Here is a 14,449-nt window from a genome sequence, read left to right as displayed (position 1 = left end):
GCAAGATATTTTCAGTAAGGATTTCTTATGTGCTGCTGAATTGCTCGCTGGATTAGCCGAAGAGCACATGCAGAACAAAGGGATACCAAACTCCTTCTACTGGAAACTCGCTGGCATATGCTTCGTGGTATGACTCGCTACTGACTTGTTGGCTTTGGAAACTGGATGAGGCTTTTCTTGCTGCGCTTTGCAGCTCGGCGGATGTATGGAGGGCTTCATGTATGCAACTGGCTTCTATGACATGTAAGTGGCCGTATTAGATGACACGGCGGGGTACATCCTGCACACCCTTCTTGCGCCGGTCCAAGCCCACGGGGACTCCATGCCTGCCATCGTCTCCATGGGTATGTTGATGCAGCGTGACAAAGAAGGAAGCCGAGAGATTTGCGTTGACCTACGAGGAGCGTGTGGAGCTACTGCGAAAGCTACGTGAGACAGGGCTCATCGAAGACGCCACGCAGCAGAACGCGGTCACGAACGGCGGCAGGGGCCGCGGCCCGCAGTAGTACACCCGTCAGGCGCCCAGGTCCGCTCTCAGCCCCACCAAGTACACAGGTGCATCCAACGACAGCCCTCAACACAAACAACTCTTACCCCCGCCTATTCACCCGCACAAAGCGTCCACCGTCCGGAGAGAGACGGCGTATCGAAGTTTCCAGCACCTGCATTTGACCAGCACCTGAATTTCTGCTCGGTGCTCCTTACGACACCTTTTAACACGACAGCCGTACAGTGCTGTACGGTCTGAGATAAGGCCATGGAGATGCTACGCAACATTGCTGGGGCCTCCGCCGCCGCCTCCAACCCGCTCCTGAAGTCGATCCTGGGACCCAACGCGAGCGAGGGCGAGTACAGAGTTTTGGCGCAGCAGGCTGAGAGCGTGTGGAAGATGATGGACGAGCTGGCAGAGAACGACCCAAACGCGTACCAGGAGTTTGTGCGGGATGCGGCCAAGGCCGCGCAGGAGGAAGTCGAAAAGTCACGTGACCCCCACGTAGAAGGCCTGGCGCCGGCGCTGGTGCTGGAAGCCCAGGCGCAGGAGCCGACCATACGGAAAGGGACAGGGGACAGGGCAGCGGATGTGACGCGCGTGGTGGCGGGCGGTCAGGCTGTCGCCCGCGTGCACATTTGGGCGGCCAATGACGGTGAGAATTACGTTGTGGCAGTTAATAATGTGTCGATATGGCAACTGGGCGGTGCGGCTGTGCCTCCAGCAGGGCTACCCTCATCGTGCAGTGTAGCTTGTTTAGCTACCGCCCTTGCACGGCTTGGCCAACGTGTTCGCGCCTGCGGCCTGCGGCGCCTGCAGCAACCATGATACCATATAGTCGCCTGGCTCCCAACAACCGACTCCCCGACCCCCTTTTGCCCTCCTCAGCATCCGGTGTGAAACCTCCGCATACTGCGGCTGGTGCAGTCATTGGTCCCCATCAGGGGACCACGTCGCAGGACTGGTCGGGTCTGGTAGTGCCGGTGTGTGAGTACCGCGCAGCCACCACGCGGCCCGGGCCCTTGCCGGTGCACCACTTCCATATCGCCTGCCACGCCAATGCCGTCCGCATGTGCGCCTCGGGCCAGCCCCCTGTGTTTCGCGCCGTGTTGTTGGAGGCAGTCTGCCAGTTCGTGGAGGCGGAGTACAAGCTGCAACTCCACCGCACGCTGCGGACTCTCCAGGTTGGGTGAAGTAAATGTTGGTCGAGATTTATGGTGGGGTTTGGGTATTAAGGACAATCTGGGACAATGTTTGAACTCCAATGGGTTACATGGGGTTGCAGCTTCAATCCAAGCCCCTTGGTTTGGTCGGTCCAATGTGCACCAGAATGGCCCCCCTGCAGGTCCATCGAGATGCTGTCAGCGAGGCGGAGCTGCAGGAAGTACTGAAGCAGCAGAAGGAGCGTGTGCAGGCATGCGCAGGCCTAGGGTCGCCTGCAGGGGAGCAGGTAGTGGGGAGTGAGGCAGCCCTGCCCAGGGGCCTGCTGGACGAGCTGCGATCCCTGGGCACATCAGCTGCGGAGCCGAAACCCGCTCAGTGCTCGGGTGGGAAGGAGGCGACAGCTGGGGTGCAAAAGGCGAGAAAGGCCTTGATTGAGGAGATCAATTGAGTTGTGTATTGGAGCGCGACACGGAGCTTGATGCGAGAACTGGTGCTGGATCGACACTGCGGGGTTACCTGATGACAAGGGGAGACCGCGTTGAAGCGGGAAAGCGAAACATTGCGATGGCTAACCGTGCTGTAGTTCGGCTAGGTGGTTCATGCAGTTTGTGTCTCTGCCTGGACGCTCCTTACCACGGCTTGCTACAAATTTCCAAACGCCTGAATCTTATCTGCGAATCAAACCTGCGATTCTGGTTGAGAGATACTGGAACTCTTTCGTAGGGCGTTACGGAGCGTTGGGTACGTAAGCTCCAGCAGCAGATATTGTATGGCCATGTAGTGAAGGGCTTAGGTGCATGGCATTAGGACGTTCACGTTCAGAAGCAACCTTTTGCTGCGCACAACTGAATGATCGCAACGCCTGGAGGAGGGGCTTTATGTGCGCTCCCAAACCCTCCCCGACTCCCCTTCCTAATTTCAGCACCTTGTAATACTGCCAGCTAGAACCGTGTTTCAATTGCAAGTGCATCGCACTCTTCCGGGTCCGCCTACAGGTATTGGTGTGTCTGCTGGTGCAGTGGTTGCTATAGATAGGTGCGAACACCGATGATGGCCATAGTGTGGCTAGCCGGGGGACCGGTCTATCGCCCAGAGCTGAATGCTTTCAAACCGGTTGTGCAACCAAGGACTTCTCGGGGTAGGGCATATGTCGAGTCAGTATCTGAGCCGTCGAATAATCTGGTCATGAACTGCTGCCAGGTACCACTGCTTACAAAAGGCAAGTGCGGGAGTTGCATCTGCATGTGCACTTTCCCCCGGGCCACCACGCTTGCTGTCAGTCAGTAAGCTGAGCGGCGTTTGCGTTCTCAATGACACGCCACGGTTACAAGCGGCGATGTTCTCACGGCAGGGACAAAATACCTGGGGGGACGTCACCGGTCCCACAACAACACCGCCACGCTTCCTGCCAATGCCTCGACGGCCTACCTACCTTATAGCACTTGCTGCTGCCAAGGCAGAACCAATCGGTCATTGGCCACCATGTCTACCTTGTCACACCCTTCAATCAGCAGTCCTACTTTAAATCAGTATCCCACCAAGTCCTCGGGGAACCTTGCAGCACGGCAGCGCGCTGTGCAACACAGGCTCGGGTTCCTGGAGGAAAAGCCCAAGCCCCGTGCCCCAGATGCACGCGCAACCTTGTAAGCACAAGTGCGCTGCACATCATACTCTATTAGGTTCGAGCCCACCCTTCGCAATAAGCCGGACTCGATTGGATCCTCCTGAGAGCCCACCGCCCCTCCTCCCCCCGAAAGGGTATTAGGGGGTCCCTCGTCAAAATCGGTGCACAATAGCACGCGGGGAGGATCCGCCTGCCCAAGCTGCGCCCCGCACCGCCGATTTGTATGCCATTCCAGATGGCCTGCCCTGCAAGGACTAACCCAGCCATGCTAGCATTCCTCCGACGTCGCGAAGACGCGACTGCGTGGCCTAGCTAAGACAACCGAGTGCCGGCCTGCGCGCTTACTCCTGCTTGCCCTTAGTGTTCTGGAGGGCCGAGACGCTCAGCCGCAACGAGGGCCCCATGGTGGTGCACACGTACATGCTCTTCCAGTACACACCCTTGGCGCCTGACGGCTTGTTGGCGTCAATGGACTCCTGTAAGGGTGCGTGCCAATCCGTTAGACACAAGGGGCAATCAAGGGGCGAAAAACATATGTATGCAAGCATTTCGTGCACTGCTCGATTTGGCTTAGGGCCTATTACAGCCCAAGTCCACCTCGTCTACTCAAAAACGTTAGACCACCACCCCTGCGGATCAGTCGCAGCTGATATTCGTCGCACCTGCACAGCCTTGAGGTTGAAGATGAGGTCGTCCTCCTTGAAGTCCGCGCGCCCGAACAGGACGTGCAGGTTCCCCGTCTTGTCCAAACGGTACTCCACCTTGCCGCCCTTGAAGTCCTTGACAGTCTGGGTTCACCAAGGAGACACCAAGAAAAGATTACACTTCACGTCTTATTTACTACACCACGCAGCGGTACATGCATACACGCGCCAAGCCCGTATCCTTCACTTTTGTCTCGAGGGAGAAGTCATGATAACGAAGTCCACCGAGTCCGTAGACAGGATCCGGGAGTATGTCGCCATTCACAGTAAGCCCAAACTAAGCTTTTTAACCCCTCGCCATAAAAAATTTTCCCTAGCTTCCGGAGCCTAGAAGTTTCACGTTCGCAAGATTACCCCGACACCGAGCACGGCGCCGGGGTGAGAAATGTCAGCCAGTTCCAATTGCCTAGCCTTGACCCCGCGCCTGTTTGCCTCGACTTACCCCGGCGACGTCCGTCGTGACCGTCCCGGCCTTGGGGTTCGGCATAAGGCCACGTGGGCCCAGCACACGACCAAGCTTGGCTACCTTAGGCATCATGTCCGGCGTAGCGATCAGCTTATCAAACTCCATAAAGCCGCCGCTAATCTTCTCAATAAGGTCGTCAGCGCCCACAACATCGGCGCCAGCCTCCTTGGCAAGGCGCAAGTTATCATTTTGGGTCAGAACAGCCACACGAAGCTCCTTGCCGGTTCCACATGGCAGCGAGACAGTGGCGCGCAGCTGCTGGTCTGAGAATTTCGGGTCCAGGCCCATACGGGCGTGGAATTCCACGCTCTCTGTGAATTTCGTAGAAGCAGTCTGCTTCAAGAGCTTAATCGCTTCCTTGGGGTCCAGTTCAGAAGTGCGGCCAGGAGTCTTCTTCTGCATATCCTTAAAGCGCCTTGAGCGAGGCTTCTCGCGGCGCTGGTTCTGCTGCTTGTTGGACGCTGCGACTTCCACTTCCTCATACTCCTCAACGGCTGCTGCGTGCACCACGATGTCCTGCAGGCGCTGCAGCCGGCTGGGGACAACCGGCCTGAATGGGGCCGGGCACCGGCGGACGCCGGCGGTCGGCTGAAGCAGCCTTTGCTGCAGAGCGTACGTGGCCATCTTTCTGCTGTTGGAAAAATGTGCAAAAGAACGATACTTTGTAGCAACGAGGATTCCTTTACCCAGCTCAAAACTTGTGGCAGTCCTGCGCCGTACAACGATGCTTGTTGCCCAGTACTTTTCGCTTGTTGAGACCTCGATAAGCTTATGTAGCATTACAACCGTCCTTACATTAAATTGCTCCTAAAAGACAAACTCATCAGCCATGGGACCTGTGAGCCGTCAGCCCAAGGAACACAGTGAAATTCTCTCGCCCAACGCATATATATCATCATACACATTTCTTAAACTCAAAAGAGCCTGAGGCTTCCACGTTGGCCATCGTGTCCCACCTATCTGCAGACATGGGCCCCAATAGTCCAACCTTCCGTTCCCAAAGCTGCCCAACAGACCAAACACTTATAATAGCCCATCGGTCCATAACTCGAAGCTTCTAACCCTTCACCAAGCAGCCTTGCCCTCCAACTTCAGCTTTGACATGAGGGTTGCCATTTCCACGGCGGTGAGAGCAGCCTCGCCGCCCTTGTTGCCCACCTTGCCACCAGTTCGGTCCAGAGCCTGCAATGACAAGCCGAATCTCCCTTTAGCATCAAGGTTCCAAATGCATCCCCAAAGAGGCCATAAACGTCTCCCATCCTTACCTGCTCAAGGTCATCAGTCGTAAGGACGCCAAAGATGACCGGCACTCCTACACGGGCAACAGGCCACAAGGATTAACATTCTTCGTATAAGTACAGAAGTTTCATCAACAATGGGCTCCAGCACATATCCTGCCCTTAGTCTCTCAGGGCCTCCCGTTACTCGCTCACATCGCGCAGCTTGCCTGCCATGCAAGCGGTGTCCTGTATTGTGTATCACGTGACCTTAATTCCTGGTTACATGGCATTCCCAAGAATTCCTGGGGATTTCCTAAAAAGGCGGGGAAGGTTGCGCCGTGGCACCCATTGCTGCGCCTGGTGGGAGGGCCGAACCCTGAAGTGACGTGCCGCATGTGCAGGACTGTGTCCTTAGGTCTCTCTGCACCCGTGTGGTAGAGTGCAGGCAGGAACGTAGCCGTTCTCCAGGGTGCCGTTTCCCGTGGCTCCTGGTAATGTATGCTATGCGTGTCTCTTGGTAATGCACTTTTTGGCATTCAAAACTTCTTACTACACTGCACCACGGCTTGCTGCATCCTTGTCCTCATGCGCATGTCCTCCTGCCGCCTGTACTTGATAAGCTTATACTAACAGCGTTGGGGCACGGCAGCGTAACACACATGGACGCCATGTTCCTTGCTTGGCCATGGGGTTGGACAGGCCATCATATGTTCACATAAACTGAATTTCTTTCATAGGGTTTGGGGATAGCCATCAATATGTTGTAGTGGCTGTAACTCGTTCTCTTACTTCCTTCACACGCGATACTCTTCCTATAGCATGCAAATATTTGGCTGGCACGTAAGGTGCGTGACATGCTGTGCGTCATGCTAACAGGACACTACCAGGCGTACCTGTGTCAGTGCTCGCGCCTAAAACACCGCTTGTCGCTGCGCTAACGACAGCGTCGTAATGCGTCGTCGCACCACGGATCTGAAGGGGTCACGAAAGGGGGATTAAGGGGTAGGTGATAACCATTTCCAAAAATGGCTGAAATGGTCGTTTGAATCTTGTTAGCGCACGATGGCGACAGGTCACGTCATTTGCTGTTTGCGTGTTGCGTAAACTTACGATAGCTCCTATGCACACAACGCCAGCGTACTTGCCCGACTTGGCCATGCTCTTGGCTACGACAGGCAGCTCAAAGCTGCCGGGCACCCAGACAACCTGCATGGGCCTTGCTGCTGTCAATGACGAAACCAGGATAGCGGCTGTAGCCCAATCGGCGTTACGCTTACGTCAATGTTATCCTTGTCCACACCGTGGCTCTCAAATACCTCCAGCGCGCCCTCCAGAAGCCCTTTGGTAATAAGGCTGTTGAATTTCGCTACGACGACAGCGAACTTTGAGAGGGGCTCTGCCATAACTGAACCATGATACGTGGCACGAGTGACGCATGTATGGCGTCTTGGCATAAACTGAACGTCTGCAGGTTACCAGGCATGCGCAATGAGACGGCGGCCGAGGAGTAAGCTTTCTTCCAATATTAAGCCTTACCCAGAGCTTTCAAATTTTGGACGCGACATTCATTGTTTGAAAAAGAATGGATAAGTGGCCGTGTAAACACTAGCCTGCTGGCAAAGAGCTGCTGCCGCCTAGCGCCGCTGGCGGTGCGCACAGGCGCTTGGGATTGGATGGAAGCCATTTTCGCTGCACGTTCAAAAATTCTTCACCGTAGGCATACTTGCAGCCCTGTATTGCGTTTGCGTACAATGTAACCGTCCAACCGTAACACCGTACCCCTTGACAAGTCGAGCCTCGAGCGATGGAACGATATGCATCAATGCACGACACAGGAAACATGCTCAGCCATCGAGAACATGCAAGCACAACTTAACCTCCTGATCACTCCTTTACCAAAGCTGGTCAACACAAGCCTTTAAGGAAAGCCTGCAAGGCACCCCTTGACCGCCGTGTTCCGTGCAGGATGTCCAACGACCCAACCAAAGAGCCGCTTGACATGCAGCAGCCCTCAACAGCCAACACGCACACTAACAACGTCGCATTGCCAAATCCGCCCGCTCCGGCCCCCACGGGCTACGTCTGATGTGCTCTTCACCGCTTCTGCTTCTTGTTCGCGTTACCGGCCGGGGGCTCTCGCAGAGTCACCTTCCGTACTGTGCGTTCATCCCAGCTACTCTTGCTCAGCTTACATGGCCGGTTGCCGATATACTTGCCGTTCATCTCCCTAAGCGCCTTGGCGAAATCGTTGCCATCCAAAAAGCTGACGAAGCCGTAGCCCTTGCTTTTCTTGGTACGCGGGTCTCGGACCACCTGCATAGCAACGTTCGCACCTGAAAACTCAAATGCCGCCTCCATATAGCGCCATGCATCAATCCTCATGCAGACTTCCACACCAGCCGTATTTGACACGTGCTGGCTAAGGAGCTTCCCACGTGCAGAAGTCACCTGTTCAACGCCAACAGATTACTAACGTCCAATGACACACTCGGCTGTTGAACACATGGGTATCGCGGCGCTGAGCGTGCTGGTGGCCGCAGCCGCAAGTAGTCGTCACCACCGGTTGGCGGGTGAAGAATGTTGTTTCTGGCACCATTTCTAAAGGCATCCCTAGGAGGCTTCTTGCCCTCTCCTTATCAGCTTACCGTCTACAACGACACGAACTCCGCGCGGACGGGCGAACGGGACTTACCTTGGCCTTGGCAAACGAGGAGTATTTGGAGAACGATTTGGCCAGCAAGTCATCCGTCACCTCATTGCCTATATCGCCCACAAAAATGCGGAAGTCGTTGTCCGGCCATTCGTTGAGTGTGGGGTCCACCCACTTTTGGCCACCAGCCTCGCGCAGCAGGACCTTCTTCTTACCGCCCTGCTGCTGCTTGGACCCGCCGGGCTTGGCGGCCCCTCCTGCTGCGGCGCTGCCTCCGCCGCCAGCCGGCTGCTGCTGCTGTTGCTGCTGCATGCCCATTCCCGTCCCACCCATGCCCATCCCCATGGGCATGCCACCCATCCCCATTCCCATAGCGGCTTGCATCATGCCTGCACACGTGAAACGTACAGCGTGAACCAGAGAGAGGTCAGGAAACAACATTGGGAACATCCATCCACTTCGTATGCAACAAGCAATGAGCCACAGTACTTCCGAGCGACAGCGCTGCCGACAATTGATCAAGGGTGACTAAGCCTGGGTCCCCAAGCTGCCAGGCTTACAACAAGGGAACGGCCGGAAACGGCGTCCCACATAGTGGTTTACAAAGGCTAACCCGCATCACAGCAGAACAATGCATCACGTGAAGAAAGTGGGATACCGCCACTGTGTAAAACCCTCCATTAGGGACAAGGCTGTCGGCAGCTGCTATCTGGCTGTCAGGACCGCCAATGCAGGCTGGTTAGGGGACACATACATCCCACACAACTTTACCGTGCCATTCCCGAATGGCCGCGGCACTTCGTCCGAGGACACCACCTTATTACACTACGTACAACGCGGCCCGACTCCGTCGCTCCCTTGCCTTTGAGCAGCCCCCGCAAGGCCCCCCCATTGCTTTCAGGACATTGCCTGGCACTCATCTCCCTGCCCTGGACCCGCCGATAGCAGTGTGCGTGTAAGCAACACCGCTTCCCTAGTCACCTTCCCAGGCAGTTTCTCCCCCACGTCCGGTCAATGCGGGCCCTGTCCAAGGAAACCTCGCTCCCCCCTACTCGCCCACCTGGCTGCCCGTACATGCCCTGCTGCTGGAAGCCCTGATTGGCCATGAGCCCCGGAACAGGTGGGGCCAACGAAGCCGCCGGTGGCGCGGAGAACTGCCACGGAGTGACAAGGCAGGGAGGTGGTCATGGATTAGGTAACAAATCGACGTGGACAGGAAACAGCATTCATGCTATGCGACAGCCGTACCCTTCTTAAAAACTGCGCCATGGGCTGTAATGGACAACAATCCGTGGAAACTGATCTGCCTTCATTTAAGTAGTAGCTGCCGTTCACACCAACGTCCTCGACAGCATTCTACGGGACCCGAAACACAACACACATAATATGCACACACAACTGAGCCCAGGCCCACCTGGGGCCCTTGCGGGGCCGCCATGGCTGTTACAGGTGGCTTAGAGACCACGGGAGGGGCCTGCGCTACCGCAATCGGTGGGGGTCGCGTCGGGGGCGGAGCAACGGGTAATGCCGACCCTGCAGCTGGGCCCCCTTGCTGCGGCTCCTCCGTCACCACATGTTGCTCCACGGCCGCTAGCTCCGCCTGCAGTTACAAACTTCGGCATTGAAGTTGGAAGACTTGGGTGGCTGAAACCCCAAGGAAGCATACAGTACCTGGAATCGAAGCCACTCCTCGTCTGCCATCCTGCCGAACTAGTATTACGACGACCACCGGCGTAACGATTTGGGCTGCTGAGTTTTATGAGGACGTCTCTTGGGTTTACGCTGCGCACAGGCTTGACCTACTAAGCAGCTGCAAAAGCTGAACAAGCTTTTGGGGAAGCCATGCTATAATCGGCGTTGCTCGTCACACGAAATCTATTACAATAACATGCAGGAAAGCATCAGGGTACTGGAGTAGTTCAGGATACGTGCACAATTCTGGCAGGAAAATTCGCGAAGAGGGTACTAGCTCAGTCAGTATTCAAAAACACTACCTAGCATTAAATTAAGTTGCCGTCATCCATATATTTTTGGCCGGCTATTTTACTTATCTGGTTTTTAGGAACTGCTGTACTTGCCTGTACACTCCTGCAGTGCGTGAAATGCGTAAGGCGGGAACTGAGCCTAGGGTTAGTCTTTCTTATGTCAGTATGATATTGACTAGCTGTGTACGAAGCTGATTTTTCCCAACCGCTCATGATTTCTTGATAGCGGCGGGCCCTCGTGGCCCGAGGCTGGCACGGGAAAATGTTACAGCTGTCTGAGCATCATAAGCGGCTTACAGACCCCACGACGTGTGAGTTCTGAGAGGCGTTGGCTAGGACAGACGGCAAGTGCATCTTGACCATTCCCTTTTTTTGTGCGCAGCTGTGGAAGAGAAGGTCAAGGTTGCTGCAGAACTAAAGGAAGGCATTGAAGTTGTTCTTACGGCGGAATACTCAACCTTTCTGTCAACGTTCTTCAAACCGTTCTGCGACATCCTGCGCACTATCCCGCCGCAGTTTGCTGACACGCCAGAGCATAAGCTTCGCAACACCATCCTTGATATCCTGAGCCGACTGCCCATAAATGAGGCATTCAAGGGGTGCATGCTTGAGCTTTACAACGTGTGCCTTGACGTTACACAGAACGACAACCAGGACAATGCCCTCCCGGCCATTAAGCTGCTTCTTGACTTGCAGAAGACTTATAGAGGTTATTTGGAAGGCCAGGGGTCCCTTCTGGCGCAGTTCCTCATCAAGGTGATGCGGAGGGGGCTTAGGGGGTATGGAACCCGAAAACACCTCGTCCGGTGTGTTTTCATTCTACATGCTGAGCTCCCCTGAATCCTGACCAGCAATCACCTATTGAACACACCTGCAAGACTCCTGGCCACGACAATCTAGTGCCTATGCTTGCTGGTGAGATCACTGTGTTCCAGCACGCCTGCGTGGGATTGTCCTCCTGCGTTCATCCCACAGTGTTTTTCTGAATTTCCCGCGACGGTGGCGGAAGTGCTGGACGTGGGGTCGCCTGGTGGCGAGGCACCGTACGCGAAGGTGCCCTCGCAAAACACTCCCAGCAGCAAGTCTTTTAAGGTCATGGCGGAGCAGCCATTTGTCGGTGGGTCGGCAGCAGATGCATTTCCGGCCTGACGGCTCGTTTGGCAGGTTCTGCAATGCGTGGTTGCCCGGGTAGCATGCACTGTCCTTGCCGGGATTTTAAGCCCGCAATAAACATGAAGGGCATGGGCATAACCTGGTCAAGACCGAATCCTGTGTCGTCCGTGCTCCTAGAACATTCAAACTCGTTTTCTTGTCTCACTCTCCGGCCCCCTCATGGTCCGTACAAGTGGTGGCTTCCTAAAGCCGTGAATGATGCTCACACTCGTTGTCCAACTGCTCGATTCACCCTATCCTCCGCAGTCATGTTCCTCATGAACGCCTACGAGCGGTTGCGCCCCATGGTACTGCCGCAGCTAGTGCCGCTCATCATCCGCGCCGCTTGCCTGCCGGGACCCAGCCTCACAGACCCGCACGTGCGCGGCGCCCTATCCCAGCACTATGCAGACTTCCGCCTGGTCCAGGTCCGCTGCCTGCAGTACATGCTCTGGCTGCTGCGCAACGCTGGTGCGGCGGCCGGCGGTGCTGATGGCCGTCCCGGCGCTGCTGCCGCCGCAGCCTCCTCCCTGGCCTACCCCATCGAGCCCCACGTGCCGGCCATAGCTGACGCACTGGTTCACCTGCTGCGCCAGTGCCCTGACGTTGTGACCACACGTAAGGAGCTCATGATTGTGACGCGGCACATGCTGCAGACAGCAGTCCGGTCACATCTGCCGGGCCACATGGACGAGCTGATGGACGAGCGGGCGCTGTGCGGCACCGGCCGCGCCTGCACGGAGACGCTTCGCCACGGCGCATGCGGGCTGCTGGCAGAAATCGTGCACAATTGCCGCCGTCAGCTGCGGCCGCACCAGCTCGCTCGCGCCACGTACCTGTTCGCGTCTATTACTTGCGACGCGTCTCTGCCCACGTCCACACGTGCCACGTGTCTTCGGGCCATGTGCGTGCTGGTGGACCCCATCTTGCAGCAGGCCAGGGCGCCGGCAACGGGGCACGACCCGGGGCTTCGGGCGCTAGGCCGGCGGCTGCTAGGGCGCATCCTGGAAAGCCTGGTAGCGGCCATGAAGTATCTTCGGGCGCAGGTAGGAAGGGACAGGGTTGGAGGATCAACGTGGGGCCAAAGGGGGAGTTGTCCCGAGTGGCGAGCAGCATCGAGAATGGGATGCGGGTGGGTGGTGGGACAGATAAAACTTGGAGCTCGTTTTAAGGAAACAGGAAACGAATAGGGACGGGAACGTGAAACGGAATGAGCCATCGGGAAAGGTTAAGTGCACTCCAGGAGGATGGGGATTCGGACGGCGTAGGATTTAACGAGAAAGATCCGCAGTTGTCGGGCCAGGCAGAGGGCTTTGCGGCTCGGCAGGGGGACGCTGGGTGGCATGTGAAGCCGGAGGGGGCCTGAACGTGCCTTCAGGAAGATATGGTGGCAGCAGCACAAGGAAAACGTAGCGGTCCCGCTGTAGATCAGAGCCATAAGCGGCTGGACTCATGTCCCTTTCGAGCTTTTAAGGCTGGCCTAGCCTCTCCCTGGGCTTTTGGAGACGCACTAGACACACCACGACGTAAACACCGCCGATACCGACGTCCACAAACGACGTAGCTCTTGGAATACAGAAACCTCACAGAGATGCACATGAAAAGACATGCAACCCCCGGGAGCCTCGCCCTGTTTTTGTAATTCACCGTCTGGTGATATCGCATGACTTTGGACACGACCTTTCCTTACCCCCAACCGCGGACTCCAGGGCGGCTGCATCATGTCGGATGCCCGCGCCGAACGTGAGCTTCTGGATCGGCAGCGTGCTGCCATGTGCAGTCCCAGCGGCGCCGCCGCGGCCCTGGGCCCCGACGACATGCTGAGCTCTATCACCATCCCTGGAGAAAAGGAGCGCGAGGTGGTGGAGAGCCGCGCCATGCTGCAGGGCCTGCTGCCGCACATGAAGAACCTGGCGTATGCGGTGGCGCGCTACCACCTCAACGTGCCGCAGCAGTCGCCGGCAGTGGCGGCGGCGGTCCCGGCGGGTCCGGAGGTGCTGAGCGAGGAGGAGGCACGGCTAATGGCGCGGCTGTGGTCCAATGGACTGCGCTGTCTGAAGCTGGCGTCATACCAGGGCGGCTCGGCACCTCTGACGGGCAGCCGGGAATCGTATGAGACGTTTGCGGACGTGTTTCTGCAGCTGGAGGTGTGTGGTTGGGTGAGGGTTATTGCCGACAGAGCTGGGTTGTATACAGTGGGGTGTAAAGGGGAAGGGAATTGGACCGGGGAATGAGGGAGGTTCCGAATAGGGCAAAGGCTGTTGTAAAGGACTGGAACAACCGTCTGGAGGCGTACAGAAGACTCACGGGTCATGAACGGGTGCACTGGTGGAATACACAATATACAAGCACATTCCTATTGTATTATTTCCCATGTCCTGCCCCAGATCATGAAACACACACAAAAAAACGCGCGCACGCGGGTATCTTGGAGGGATGGTGGTGAGGGATAGCTGTGCTTGGGAGTTGATGGAGGAGAGGGAAACGGATTGGATGTAGTAGGAATGCAGCGGGGTTCAGTGAGGGTGTGTCAAGGACTTGGCTGCCTCATTATTATGACCTCTTTGGCACCTTGATAGGCGAGGGCCGGGTGTGGCTGTTAAGCAGCTAGCTCTCAGCAGCGGCCGGGGACCTTCATGAAGGGGTTCGGGGTTAAGCCGCCGTTAATAAGCGGGCAATACTGCTGTGCCCTGATCTCGGCGCTCTGCAGACGTAGGCAGGCCACGGAAGGCGGCGCCTTGGGCCCAGTGAGAATGCGAAAGCTCACCCACCCCGTGTAGGAAAACCTTCCGTTTGCCCCTCGTTCGGGTTGAAGGCCCATCCCCTTGACCTTCCCAAACCCTTTCGAGCAACCGAACCCCTCGAGCACCGCCGGTACTTTAGCTTCCCCGCCGCCGTTGATCCTGGCTAATGAACCGACGTCCTGCGACCCTCCTCTTGCGACCGCACCCCCACATGCATCCCCAACTGGCGGCCGCGGCTGGATGGCCCCTC

At 56.7% G+C, this 14,449-nt stretch overlaps 5 protein-coding genes across 5 annotated transcripts in view; 2 read left to right on the top strand and 3 right to left on the bottom strand.

The window, feature by feature from the left end:
• Positions 1-205: 205 nt before the first annotated feature.
• Positions 206-1,103, top strand: VOLCADRAFT_115960 (uncharacterized protein; the record flags this gene model as incomplete). The annotated part of the gene is made up of 3 exons (XM_002946506.1): positions 206-243; positions 359-470; positions 818-1,103. Coding segments are annotated over 3 exons (436 nt in total), but the record flags the coding sequence as incomplete, so codon positions are not given.
• A 1,747-nt stretch (positions 1,104-2,850) lies between these two features.
• On the bottom strand, positions 2,851-5,105 carry prpL1 (plastid/chloroplast ribosomal protein L1). Its single transcript, XM_002946342.1, has 3 exons — positions 4,425-5,105; positions 3,941-4,066; positions 2,851-3,754 (listed from the first exon to the last, which is right to left on the bottom strand). Exons 1-3 carry the CDS (start codon positions 5,070-5,072, stop codon positions 3,620-3,622), a joined length of 909 nt encoding a protein of 302 aa, XP_002946388.1. The 5' UTR covers positions 5,073-5,105; the 3' UTR covers positions 2,851-3,619.
• Positions 5,106-5,213: 108 nt separating this feature from the next.
• VOLCADRAFT_108879 (uncharacterized protein) lies at positions 5,214-7,357 on the bottom strand. Its single transcript, XM_002946341.1, has 6 exons — positions 7,205-7,357; positions 6,946-7,133; positions 6,779-6,874; positions 6,562-6,640; positions 5,714-5,760; positions 5,214-5,630 (listed from the first exon to the last, which is right to left on the bottom strand). Exons 1-6 carry the CDS (start codon positions 7,350-7,352, stop codon positions 5,514-5,516), a joined length of 675 nt encoding a protein of 224 aa, XP_002946387.1. The 5' UTR covers positions 7,353-7,357; the 3' UTR covers positions 5,214-5,513.
• On the bottom strand, positions 7,356-10,275 carry VOLCADRAFT_72703 (uncharacterized protein). Its single transcript, XM_002946340.1, has 5 exons — positions 9,990-10,275; positions 9,733-9,918; positions 9,379-9,472; positions 8,361-8,707; positions 7,356-7,981 (listed from the first exon to the last, which is right to left on the bottom strand). The coding sequence occupies exons 1-5, from the start codon at positions 10,017-10,019 to the stop codon at positions 7,763-7,765; spliced, it is 876 nt and encodes a 291-aa protein (XP_002946386.1). The 5' UTR covers positions 10,020-10,275; the 3' UTR covers positions 7,356-7,762.
• Positions 10,276-10,687: 412 nt separating this feature from the next.
• Positions 10,688-14,449, top strand: part of VOLCADRAFT_40092 (ATM/ATR-like kinase) — a gene marked incomplete at both ends in the record, with an annotated part of 29,772 nt that continues 26,010 nt past the window's right edge. Inside the window, 5 exons of the mRNA XM_002946505.2 lie at positions 10,688-11,059; positions 11,279-11,420; positions 11,723-11,926; positions 11,978-12,557; positions 13,281-13,602. Coding sequence (XP_002946551.1) covers positions 10,688-11,059; positions 11,279-11,420; positions 11,723-11,926; positions 11,978-12,557; positions 13,281-13,602 — 1,620 coding nt within the window. The remainder of the gene's footprint in view (positions 11,060-11,278; positions 11,421-11,722; positions 11,927-11,977; positions 12,558-13,280; positions 13,603-14,449) is intronic.

This window comes from Volvox carteri, assembly GCF_000143455.1.
Source record: "Volvox carteri f. nagariensis unplaced genomic scaffold VOLCAscaffold_3, whole genome shotgun sequence".
Classification (NCBI taxonomy): domain Eukaryota; kingdom Viridiplantae; phylum Chlorophyta; class Chlorophyceae; order Chlamydomonadales; family Volvocaceae; genus Volvox; species Volvox carteri.
Note: the sequence above shows the minus strand (reverse complement) of the source record. Positions and strands in the feature narration are given on the sequence as shown.

What these genes read in the sequence shown, in the direction of transcription:
- VOLCADRAFT_108879 (XM_002946341.1), bottom strand. Translation starts at nt 7,352, where the DNA reads ATGGCTTCCATCCAATCCCAAGCGCCTGTGCGCACCGCCAGCGGCGCT. An exon ending in CCAAAATTTGAAAGCTCTGG is followed by an intron (nt 7,134 to 7,204) that starts GTAAGGCTTAAT and finishes GGTAACCTGCAG; the next exon opens with ACGTTCAGTTTATGCCAAGA. An exon ending in TGGACAAGGATAACATTGAC is followed by an intron (nt 6,875 to 6,945) that starts GTAAGCGTAACG and finishes AGGCCCATGCAG; the next exon opens with GTTGTCTGGGTGCCCGGCAG.
- prpL1 (XM_002946342.1), bottom strand. Translation starts at nt 5,072, where the DNA reads ATGGCCACGTACGCTCTGCAGCAAAGGCTGCTTCAGCCGACCGCCGGC. An exon ending in TCACGACGGACGTCGCCGGG is followed by an intron (nt 4,067 to 4,424) that starts GTAAGTCGAGGC and finishes TGGTGAACCCAG; the next exon opens with ACTGTCAAGGACTTCAAGGG. An exon ending in TCAACCTCAAGGCTGTGCAG is followed by an intron (nt 3,755 to 3,940) that starts GTGCGACGAATA and finishes GCACCCTTACAG; the next exon opens with GAGTCCATTGACGCCAACAA.
- VOLCADRAFT_72703 (XM_002946340.1), bottom strand. Translation starts at nt 10,019, where the DNA reads ATGGCAGACGAGGAGTGGCTTCGATTCCAG. An exon ending in GGGCATGTACGGGCAGCCAG is followed by an intron (nt 8,708 to 9,378) that starts GTGGGCGAGTAG and finishes TCACGTGTGCAG; the next exon opens with GCATGATGCAAGCCGCTATG. An exon ending in CCTCGTTTGCCAAGGCCAAG is followed by an intron (nt 7,982 to 8,360) that starts GTAAGTCCCGTT and finishes GTTGCTATGCAG; the next exon opens with GTGGTCCGAGACCCGCGTAC.